Source organism: Saccopteryx bilineata, chromosome 2, assembly GCF_036850765.1.
Source record: "Saccopteryx bilineata isolate mSacBil1 chromosome 2, mSacBil1_pri_phased_curated, whole genome shotgun sequence".
NCBI classification, from domain to species: Eukaryota; Metazoa; Chordata; class Mammalia; order Chiroptera; family Emballonuridae; genus Saccopteryx; species Saccopteryx bilineata.
The window spans coordinates 231,588,747-231,600,928 of NC_089491.1; the positions used below are offsets into that span (position 1 = coordinate 231,588,747).

The 12,182-nt window shown below is 50.0% G+C and overlaps 1 protein-coding gene across 7 annotated transcripts in view; it reads left to right on the forward strand.

Moving 5' to 3' along the window:
- TIAM1 (TIAM Rac1 associated GEF 1) overlaps positions 1–12,182 on the forward strand; it is a 309,396-nt gene that overhangs the window by 253,810 nt on the left and 43,404 nt on the right. For all 7 annotated transcript variants that reach the window (XM_066259555.1, XM_066259556.1, XM_066259552.1 and 4 more), the window contains 2 exons: positions 3,046–3,127; positions 9,042–9,128. In XM_066259555.1, the coding sequence (XP_066115652.1) occupies positions 3,046–3,127; positions 9,042–9,128 (169 nt within the window). The remainder of the gene's footprint in view (positions 1–3,045; positions 3,128–9,041; positions 9,129–12,182) is intronic.

Genomic DNA, 12,182 nt, shown 5'->3' on the forward strand with positions numbered 1-12,182 from the left:
GGGGAGGGTCGCGGGCAGGTAAACTGGAGGTCTGGGAACTCAAGAGGTGAGGGGGAGGGAAGAGTCCAGGCCACGTAGGGCTAAGGGAGGAGGGACGTTATTCCCCTTTGATAGGCTCTCTGCGGCTGGTGTGTAGCCAGGGGACTTCAGAGCATAAGAGGACTTGGAATAGCCTGACCAGGCGGTGGCGCAGTGGATAGAGCGTCGGACTGGGATGCGAAGGACTCAGGTTCAAGACCCCAAGGCCGCCAGCTTGAGCACGGGCACATCTGGTTTGAGCAAAGCTCACCAGTTTGGACCCAAGGTTGCTGGCTCGAGCAAGGGGTTACTTGGTCTGCTATAGCCTCACGGTCAAGGCATATATGAGAAAGTAATCAATAAACTAAGGTGTCACAACAAAAAACTGATGATTAATGCTTCTCATCTCTCTTCGATCCTGTCTGTCTGTCCCTGTCTATCCCTCTCTCTGACTCTCTCTCTGTCTCTGTAAAAAAAAAAAAAAAGAGGACTTGGGACAGGCAGGAGGCAGGGGAGCTGCAGTTCAGGTATGTGATGGGGACTCAGACCAGAGCACCCAAAGGAGACATACATAGTAAGATGGTCGATATTCTGTCAGCACTCTGGTGCCTGAGAGATGACATTATTCCTTTAAGTCTGATGATCTTTTTTTCTGGCTTCTGAAAAGAGGGAAAACATGCAACATTACTCCTTTGGTGAAACCAGGGGCATGCGTGTGACACTTTCTTGTCAAAGATGTTGATGGAGAAAACGACTGAATTTCAAAATTTCTAGTTTCAGATGTTGTGGGTACATGGAAAATATACTTTAAAACACAACCCTTCTTGAAAAATGATGCATTTTAGTAGTACTTTTATTAAACTGAAGTTTATTTAGTCTAAGAAAGGATTATGGCTTAGGGGGTCTGTCTATATTATTCTGAATTGTCTGAGATTAGTAAAAATACCCAAAGATTTTCAAACCAATTACAAAGTAGGAGGTACACTATGAAAATACAGGGAAATTACTCATAAAGCTTATGCCCACCTAGTCTTTGGAAAACCCTTGGAACTTTCCGGAGATGCTTAGAACAAACAGTAATACACTGCCACCTAGGGGAAGAGGTTGGCTCTGAAGGGAATTGAAAAAAAAAATAGATCTAAGATCCAAAATAAGTGGATCCTAACATTTTCTTGAGTGTTCTCTGGTGTTACAGAATACATCGTATTACATCGTATGCTTTATTATTACATTTGGTATCTATCATTTTGGCAACTTTATTTTCTGCACCAAAGATCAGTATGATTCTGATTTCTTCTAACTTCATAATTCATTCATATGAAAAAATATTTCTGAAGTATAATAAGAAACTCCCATTACGCCTGTCACACATTGTGCTTGGTGGAAGTTGCGTTAAATTAGGATGTTGTAGAGGATCAGATGGTGAGGTCAGGTTCTCAGTCCCCCACCTGCCTGGGCTTTCTGTTACAGACTGATTTTCAGTCTTCTGAGTCCTAACCATTACGCTCCCCTTAGCCCCTGGTCAGCTGCCCTAGAAAAGTGGGGGGAAACTGCCATTCTTTCGTACTTGCCTGAATAAAGTGATTTCTGAATGACTGTGTTGTCAGAGACGCATGTGGATGAGCACCCAGACTTCTATCTAATCAAATGACAATTTTTAAATTCCTTATGAGCCTTTGGTACATCGATTTGTTTTGCAACTGTCATAAATTTTGGAAATGGCCTTTGGCCTGCTTGTGTAGGAAGGTTGTTCCCTTTACTTTGTATGGAGTTTCACCAGCAGGTGGTCTGGGAGGCAGTTTGTGCAGTGGAGAGAATTTGGCTCTGGGACGAGGGAGACCGGGGCTCCGCTCCCCACCCTGCTCATCCTGGCCTTGTGACCTTGGGAAAAAAGGCCTTTCTCTTCTGCTGTAACGAGGGCTCAGCTTTGTATCAGGAAGTGAGTGGGAAGGCCAGGGTACGTGGTAGAACCTTCGTATGTTACTGTCCATGACAGTGATAGTCCAGACATACGAAAATGAGACATGCCAATCAAATTAATTGATGTAACATTTCTAATACGGGAACTTACAAGTCATACCTGTTTTCTGAGGCTACCTTGAGTCTCTAGAGAATTGATTCAAACACAAACTTGAGCCGTCTAGGTGGCATTGGGTAACTTGGGCTGAAAGGGCGTGTCCCCTTCTGCCTGTGTGGTGCCGTGACTTCCTGCCTGTTTGTCCCTCTGCTCATGTGTAGGCAGATTTTTGTTAGCAGGAGAGGATGGGAGCACAGAGACCTCTCCCACTTCCATGGGTCCCACTCATGGTACTGATGCCCTCTTCTCGATCTTTATACTTGGTTTGAAATTTATTTATTTAATTTTTAAAAAAGATTTTATTTATTCATTTTAGAGAGGAGAGAGAAGGTGGGGGGAGGAGCAGGAAACATCAACTCCCATATGTGCCTTGACCAGGCAAGCCCTGGGTTTTGAACCAGCAAACTCAGTGTTCCAGGTCGTCGCTTTATCCATTGCGCCACTGCAAGTCAGGCCATTTGATATTTATTTCATTCATTTTCTCTTGAGGTAACTTGGTTAATAGCGTTATGTAAGTGCCACGTGCTCAACGGGGTAATGAGATAGCTCTAGGCACCATAGCATGCTTACCTTACCACCTCTGTAGTGTGCTCACCACCAAACATCTGATTTCTGTCCATCCTCTCCCTGATCTTGGTATTTCTGTTCCAGCACCTGAGGTTTTCAATGGCTTCACTCTGATTTTTCAGGTCTGTGATGGCTGCAGGTGAGAAGGGACACCTGGAGTTGTGTAGCCTTATGTCAAGGAGTTATTTAGAAACTGTAGCCAAGTTTGGGAATCTGAGTTACAAGTTGCTACGTTGACTCTAAAAAGCTTCAGTAGAAACGCTTGGGATGTAATGAAAAGTTGCTTGCAAGTATCTATCATCAATAAGATTTATAAATGCTGGCTATGTTTAAAATGTCATGTATAATGAAATCCTAATTAGATGCTTCTTTGTAATTTTCAGCTGTACAAAGAAATTGAAATTTGTCCAAAAATCACTCAACATCTCCAGATTGAGAAGTCCGAGGCAGCCGGGGACAATTACGGTAAATTCAGTTTTCTTTGATCTTTGGTGTTTTTCAACTTAAATCAGTTCCTGTGTAAATGAGGGTGCTTTGTTTACAACTCATGAAAATGCCTCAGGGCCCATTCAGAACAGGGAGCACATCTGGGAAGCGACCACACTTCGGAGATGCTGGCCCTGGGTGTGACCAAGACTTGTGCTTTAAATTGGCCAACTTTAATCATTGGGGTTTTACTGTCATCAAATAGGAAATAGATCTATGAGGAGGAGATAACTTTACATTATGACGTACCCAGTCATGAAGAAATTTCTCATTCTCCCCAAAACAGGCGGAATCTCTTCCCCCAGAAATAATGCTAAGGGGACTTATTTTGGTGTTGTGTTGGGGGTGCCGAAGACCACCACTCTGATATCCATAGACTCCCCATGAGGACCCACAGGCCTCTGTACATGGTTGTGTTCATGACAGTGACTGATTACAGGACGCCAGCACAAAGCAGCTCTAGTAAAGGGGACAGGCATCTGGGGCAGAGTCCTAGCTAACCCGTCACCAGCTTCTGGGGGCCCTTCCCGCAATCACACAGGACGCCCCCAGTCTCCTCAGCAAACAGTCACAGTGTATATGACATGGACACTCAGTGCCAGGGTTCTTACTGGGTGGCTGATCACGAGGGCACCCTGTGCCTGGCACATACCAGGACTCCCCTCCCACCATAAAACTTACTTTATAGATGGTTTGGGCATAGTAAGCCCGGTAGGGTGTTGGGAACCCTCCCAAAATTCACGTTCCCAGATGCCAGCTAGGGACTAGGTGTGTGAGCAGGCTTTTTTGGGGAAAAGCAGGCAGGCTGGCAGGGTTAACACTTTTTACTATGCTGTGTCTGCATTCTGCATAGTTATATTTGATAGTCATCTTTGCTTAGCTTAAGTTGTCTCTCCATGGGGGGGTGTTGGATCCAGGACTCCCGGGGATACCATAATCTGAGATACTCAAGCCCCTCATATAAAAGGGTGTGGTTTTTGCATGTCATCAGGCACACCCTCTCAGATACTTTAATTAATATTTAGATTGTTTGTAATACCTTCCACAATGTAAAGGCTATGTGACTCGTTCTACTGTTGAGTAGAGATCAGCTTTCTGGAATGTTTTTCATTTGTTTGAATATTTTCAACTTGCAGCTGGTCAGATTCATGGGTGTGGGACCCAGGGACACGGGCCGACTGGACACTGGCAGTGATGAAGCTTGGGGAAAGTATGTGGGAGGCCATGCTGGGGTCCACCAGCCAGCACGGCAGAGCTGCTAAGCCACTGGTCACCAGGGCTTGGTGCTCAGAGCAGGGAGGTTTCTCCTGGACCCTATGCATCCTGTGGGATGGGCTGGGACTCCACGTTGTCCTCACTAGAGGACGCAGTCTCAGCGGCTGCCACCTGGGACATTGTGCGTTGGCAGGAGGGGGTGTGTCATAGCGAGTCCCCTGCCACATCTGCATACGAGTGCCGGGAAGCATGGTCCTATGCGCTGGATGACTGGTGAGAAGGCACGGTGCTCTCTGACAGGCTGTCTGTGGGTTCAGTCATAGCACTTGCTAGTGTTGGAGATCCTTTGACACTAAGAGGCTGCGGGGTTCCAGATTCCTGCTGCAGCTTCCCGCGGGCGAGCTCGTCCCTGGAGGCTCATCAGGGCTCGGGCCTACTGAAGAGACCTGACTTGGAGCTCTGGCCACTCACAGTGTACCTTCATGCCGTTTGTCTCTGGACCGTAAGACTTAACGGCACCATGAAGCCAGGGGATATTTCTGATGGCAAAGGGTGACACGTAAGCAAAAGGCTTCCCATGCTTCGGGAGCGAGGCCTCGGTTGTGAGCAGTGACCGGTGGCAGTGAGTGGCCATCAGATCGTGATGTGGCACAGCGGTTCCCCTCTCTCTGTCGCTGACTGCATTTCTACTCGGGGGTAAATGAACAAGAAGCGGGAGAAGGCTGAGTTTTCGGAGCTTTTGGAACCCGAGACGGGCTGGCTTTTGGTCTCGGACATGGAGACTGCGCATAAAGCATGACAGTTTCCATTCTTTTTAATTACGGGGACCAAAGTGCTCACGGGTGCCTGTGGCCTCTCTGCACGACAGGTGTTCCCAGATGTCAGGCATCGACTAGAAAGCATCACGAATGGCAGAGAAGCTGGGTTTTTTGTTTTTTTTTTTTTGCATTTTCTTTTGCATTTTTCTGAAGCTGGAAACAGGGAGAGACAGTCAGACAGACTCCCGCATGCGCCCGACCGGGATCCACCCGGCACGCCCACCAGGGGCGCCGCTCTGCCCACCAGGGGGCGATGCTCTGCCCATCCTGGGCGTCGCCATGTTGCGACCAGAGCCACTCTAGCGCCTGGGGCAGAGGCCACAGAGCCATCCCCAGCGCCCGGGCCATCTTTGCTCCAATGGAGCCTCGGCTGTGGGAGGGGAAGAGAGAGACAGAGAGGAAGGTGTGGCGGAGGGGTGGAGAAGCAATTGGGCGCTTCTCCTGTGTGCCCTGGCCAGGAATCGAACCTGGGTCCTCCGCACGCTAGGCCAACGCTCTACCGCTGAGCCAACCGGCCAGGGCGAGAAGCTGGTTTTATTTTGTGTTGATTTCCAGCCCGCTGTGGACTGCACTGCATTTGTGAACTGCAAAATCATATGCTTGGCAGGTGGGTAGGGTCCTCGTGTGACTATCAGCGTGGGCTGTACTAGTGGCTGGCCTTCCCTTTGAGAAGCCCGCTAGCAGAACCACTCCTTCTCGAGGCCAGTCCTGGTTGGCATATCGATTGAGAGCGTTCAAGAGCCCCAGTCCTACCCAGCCCGGCCGCTTCTGCCCTTGGAACTGCCAAGGACTCTGAATTCAGCTCCTCCTGATCTGACCAAGGCACCTGTGTGTGCTTTCTGCTCTCCACGGAGTTTAGTGTGTGTCCAAGTCACTAGCACACAGACAGACCAAGGGCTGCCTTCTGTCTTCCAACACTTGAGGGAGGGAAATATGACATCATCAGATGGAAAGATTTAAATGTGCCGAATTCTCTTGCCCCTCCGTCCCCCTCAGCCACAGGGCAGTAAGACCGTGCTGTTGAAGGCCGTGCACAGTGGCACACTGAGCGTGGCCCCTGGGCTGCCTCCCTGCGGGAGGATGCATCGCGGCCACCAAACTTCCCTTTCTTCCCCATAATCTTATGCTGTCACACTGTTGTTGTGTGTCCGTGTAGGCCCTTGTCTCATCTCTGAATCGCAGTATTTCCTGGAACATGGGCCGGAGCCCGTCTCTGTTTGTTATGTTGTCATGGCTTTTCTTCCGTCGTGAATTTCAGTATGAGCTGTGCTCCGGGTGCCTGGCGTATAAGTGGGTCTTCTTGGTTTCCTCACTCGGTTTCAGTCACTTCCTTCATTGTCAAGATCACTATCCCTGTTGCCACTCACCGTGCCTGCTGGCCTTTGTGACCAAAAGCTTCTGGGTTGGGGGATGCATTGGGTTTACAGTGAATCATCCTCTGTCCCCTGTGGACAGCCAGCTGGGGCTGTATCACATTTGTTTGCTGGGGATTGGAATGCTGTTACTCTCTTCAAGAGAAAAGCAAATCGGATGTGTATATACACGGTTTAAATTGCTGTGCTGTTCAGCCTCCTCAGAATGAGCCAGATGTAGGAAGTGTGGTGTCTTCTTTGTGTGTTAATGTAGGAGATGGCTATAGTCCCCTCCTTGCAGGGTGGGATCTTGAAATGGAGGCTACCCCGGGGACCTGAGACCCCCCCACTCCCTGCCCTGGGCGTGCACTGCATGGTCAAGTGTGGGGAGGCTGCTTCCTGCGTGCCTGGGCCCTGATGGGCATCCTCCACAGGGGCTCAAGTGCTGTGTCCGTTTGTCAGTGGTTGGCTTCCATCTGAGTGGTCTTCCTGAAGGAGCTTGTTGTCTCTGTCCTTTCCTCAATCCTGTCCCTGTCACTCAGAACCCCCCCCCCCCCAGTCTCAGGTCCACTTTTGGTCCCAGTTGCCTGGGGAAATTTCAGTCACCTTCAGTGTCAGGCCAGGTGTCTCCTCCCCTGCTGTCCATTGTAAGAAGGAAGACCGAGAGGAGATGGAACCTCAGCCCGCTGTCCGCAGGGTTTTGTTTTCGGGGGTTTCACGCTATCAGCACGTCCCCTCCCGGCACCTTCCCTTCCAGCTGGTCCCCGGCACCTGGTCTGTAGGCTCCTTTTATTTTACCTTCTTAAGGTTTTACTTATTGGTTTTTATGGTGGGGCGGTGAGGAGCAAGAAGTATCAACTCATAGCTTCTTCACTTTAGTTGTTCATTGCTTGCTTGTCCTATGTGCCTTGACCGGGCCAGCCCAGGGTTTCGAACCACCTACCTCAGCATTTAGGGTCAACACCTCATCCACTGCGCCACCACTGGTCAGGCTGCTCCTTTTATTTTTATTTTATTTTTTTCCTTTTATTTTTAATAGAAAAAGTTTTCAGTCTCAGAACTTACAGGAGGGTCGCACTTTAGAAAGGAAATGCCTGCGTTTGAATGGCTTCTGTCCTTTCCTGGCCTTGACGCTGCCTTTGATTCTGCCTCTTCTAAAAGATGAAGAAACAGAAGTTCTCTACTGAAATGCAGATAATCACAGCCAGGTGAAGTCTGGCTCTCATATAAAATTATTTTTATTGGCATGGGGACTTCCTGAAACGTAACCGAAAGTCACAGGTTGCTGTAAGAATGGAGTTCAGAGTGAGAGAGAGGCCCGGAGACTGCAAGGTGCGAGGGCGTGGCCGTGCTGTGCTCCAGCCGAGGGAGTGCTGGAGCTGTCGTGGGCACTGCGGTTGATCATGTTGTCCGAGTGTGGGCATCCATTTCCTGGGCCCTGGAACTCAACAAAAAACACACGTTTGTTATGACAAGGGCCTAAACCGTCTCAGTGACTCTCTGGGCCCCAGTCCTGTAATTAATTTTCTTTTTTTCCGCTATGATTTGCTTGATGGTTGTTTAAACCACGGCGTTCTCCTCTGCCTTCAGCTGTAAGAGCTCCGCAGGATGAGTCATTTCTGTTCCCGAGCTGCGGTCCTGTCACAGCTTTACAATTGCGTTCATCTCCATTGCCCTTTTAGAGCGTCTGCCAAAGTGTCTGATCCCGAGGGAAAGGAGGTGAATGTTGCGGCCAGTCCATTGATCAGAAAAGGTTTTACACGAGACCTTGTAGAGATGGAAGGGACCAGGACTCATAGCCAGAGGTTTGGGAACCCGCAGGATTCCCCAGACCACTTCATATTGTGGGGCCTTTCTTCTCCTTTTATTTTCTTTCCCTGAAAGATGTAGCAAAGCCCAAGATTAATTCGCTAGTGGGCTTTGTGCTCTGGGAGCCTAGACAAGGGTACAATCATCAGATGCTTGTAGAATGTGAAATCAGTTGGATTCAATAGGACACTGAATTTAAAGTGAGTTACTGCTTAAGTCTTGTTTACAGAGTTTTAGTAATTAAATCGGTATCCATATGGCAATCTGTAGGGATGGACATACCCCCTGTCGCAACATATCCTGGGACAGAGATTTGCTGACAGGAGTCAGGGGACCCAGCTAGGACAAGCACTCCTGCTGCTTCCTGCTGTGGGGAGGGGTGGGAGGACTAGGAAAGGCAGAAGGAACAGTGGCATCTACTAGCCTGCCAGGCAACACAAGGTGATTAATTGTCTCTCGTCTGAGCTGGTGGGGCGTGCGAAGATGGATGGACCTGCTGATGTTCGTTTTTATAAGTTAGCAACTGCTTTTAGAGTGATCTGAACATACATTCTCCTGCTTTGTAGAAAGTGTGGACAGGGAGACACAATTGCTGCCAAGGACAGCCAGGGACATGGCGTGTACCGTGCTTGCTGCAGGTACGACTGCTTGCTCAACGCGCAGAGGAGTGACCCCACCACTCTGTCTTTGTGCCCCCAGGGTTCTCACTGTCCTCTGTGGAAGAAGATGGGGTTCGAAGGCTCTACGTGAACAGTGTGAAGGGAACTGGGTTAGCTTCCAGGAAAGGTAAGTCCCTGCGTGTGCTTCTGTCCGTGTCTTTCTCAGGTTGCCTTGGGGGCTCCTCTAGATAGCGAATGAGAAGAGATGCCCAGGTGGCTCTGTAAAGAATGTTTGGATGTTGTCTCATTGAAAACCCCGCCAGGGAATAATGGTGTGACCTCATACACTCAGGCATGTGAGAATGTCACAATTTGGGATTTTAAATCTGATTCTGAGCCCATTTCCACAGGGTTGGTGGGGATTCATGCTGATCGGAAATACTTGTCCCTCCCCACCATCTGGGATGGAGAGGAGGTCCTGGGACTTCTGAAGCAGAACTTTTGGGAAGACCCTCTGTGCTCTGGTCCATAAGGGTCAAAGCAGATGCTGCCATGTGAGTCTGCGAGCCCTCTCTGTGGAGAGCTCTGGAGACTAGGAACCTCAGGTCAAGGTGCAGCCTCCTTGTCCCCTTAGAGAGCCTTCTCAGCTGTGCCTTTTGAGGGGAACCCCACCTGTTCAGCCTCTTTCTACTGCAGGGGATTCTTTTTAAAAAATTTCCACTGATTTTTTTTTTTAAGAGAGAGAGAGAGAGAGATCAACTTATTCTACTTATTTGTACCACTGATTGCTTCTCATATGTGCCCTGTCTGGGGCTTAAGCTGAACTGGTGTCCTTGGGGTTGAGCCAGTGACCCCAGGATTGAGCCTGGTATCCAGCTGGTGACCTTGGTGCTCCAGGATGATGCTCTATCCACTACAGCACTGTCCAGAGCAACATGGCTTTCTTATAAGAATACCAGCCAACCTTACCAGTGGTGGTGCAGTGGATAGAACATTGACTTGGTTTGCTGAGGTTTCATATTCAAACCCCAAGGCCACCAGCTTGAGTGTGGGTTCATATGGCTTGAGTTTGGGATCATAAACATGACCCCAAGGTTGCTGGCTTGAGCAAGGAGTCACTGGCTCGGCTTGAGCCCCCTAGTCAAGGCACATATGAGAAGCAATCAATGTCCTACTAAAGTGAAGCAACTACAAGTTGATGCTTCCCATCTCTCCCCTGCCCCACCACACACACACACACACACACACACACTCACACTCTCACACTCACACGAACAGCAGCCACTAGATTTAGGGCCCACCCGAATCTCAGTGAAATCTTTAGAGACCCTCTTTCCAAATAAGGTCATGTTCAGAAGTTGTGGGTGGGCGTGAATTTTAGGGGGACACCATCGAACCCACCATGCTCACTGTCGACACATTGGGCAGGACACTAGGGCTTAGAGTCCACCTCCCTCTCATCTTCTCGGTGTGGAATGTTTAGTTTCGTCTGGATGGTGGCAAAGTGACACTTGCTGAATGGGAAAGACCGCTGCTGCTTCAGGTGTGCTGAGGTGTGAGGCCTGCGTCTTCCCCCTGAGCACCGCGTGGGCCACTGGACGGAGCAGCCAGGACATGTGCATGCTGGCACGTGCAGGGCTCTGTGCCTGGTCAGCTCTGCTCCGGGTGCTGACGGCCTGCGGGCGGTCTGGGCGTGTGGTTCCCTGTGCTGTGAATGCTGGGGACAGCAGCCTGCAGACTGGGCTGCCCCGTGGTGGCAAAGCTGTGATGGGGGAGGGGGCAGTGAGGTCAGAGTGACACAGGTGCCTGGCTGTTGGGAAAGAATTTTCTCTCCTTTCCTTCCTAGGCCTGAGTTGGGCACATTCCCAAGCTGCGTCCCAGCCATGTGCAAATGCAAAAGGGCTTCTTCCCCTCCAGCCCAGAGACCGGATAGCACCTTCTGCTCAGCGAGGGTGCTCGTTGGCGGGGATGGGGGCGGGGAAGTAAGCCACCCTGGTCTCAGTCACATCCTGTTTAGTTCTTTGAATCCCAGAACCTGCTGTCAGACGAAAACCCACGGTCGTCTGCTCCAATCCCCTTGTCCCATGTGGCTCTCTTCTCTCTAGGTGCAGAGTGTCTGTCTGTCTACCGGGCCACCTGTGGAGGGGCAGGGTCAGGACAGCAATCTGGGTGCCATGTGTTAGATCTGGGCTCTGTATGTAGCCTTCCCGGGACTGGAGAGCTCACCGGGCCCACATGGCCTTCACGGGTCTCTGATGATACGCATCATCTCCAGCGCTCCCACAGTTCCTCCTTACAGCCACCTGCTCTCCTCCTCCCTGACACCCGCACCTGGCCTTTCCCACACCGGCACCCCAGCTCTTCCAGCCATTCATCAGAGTGTAGAACGCACTGGCCGTCGCCCTCTGGACAGTGCAGGCCAGAGTTCCCCCTGGGATAACCAGACCATGGTGCATCCAGGGGCCCCAAGGGAATGAATGCAGCCTCCTTGTGTCTGAGTGTTAGCTCTGTGCTCTCTTTTATCTATCTATCTATCTATCTATCTATCTATCTATCTATCTATCTATCTATCTATCTATCTCTATCTATTTTTAAGGTGAGAGGAGGGGAGATAGACAGATTCCCGCATGTGCTCAGACCAGGATCAACCCGGCAACCCCATCTGGGGCTGATGCTTGAGTACCAAGCTATTTTTATTTATAGCACTTGAGGCTGATGCACCCCAACAGAGCTATCCTCAGTGCCCGGGCCATGTTCAAACCATTTAAACCACTGGCTGTGGAAGGGAAAGAGGGAGAGGAGGGGGAGAGGGAGAGGGAGAGAAGTAGACGTCACTTCTTTGTGCCCTGACCAGGAAATGAACTTGAGATGTCCACATGCTGGGCCAACAGTCTGATTACTGAGCTACCAGCCAGGGCCAGGCTTAATTATTCACTTATTATTTGATTTTATAGAGAAGAGGTGAGTGAGGAGTGAGAAGTATCAACTCATTGCTTCACTTTAGTTGTTCAATGGTTGCTTGTCGTCCGTGCCCTGACCAGGCAAGCCCAGGGTTTTGAACCAGCGACCTCAGTATTCGAGGTTTACACTTTATCTACTGCACCACCACAGGCCAAGCCAGGCTTATTTATTTCTGAGAGCCGTCGTGGGCCCATGTTCCTGCCCCTCCTGCCTCTCGGCTGGGCCTTGCCTGCTGTACTTGTACAAGTGTTGTGACCAAAGTGTGTTACATACTCATCTC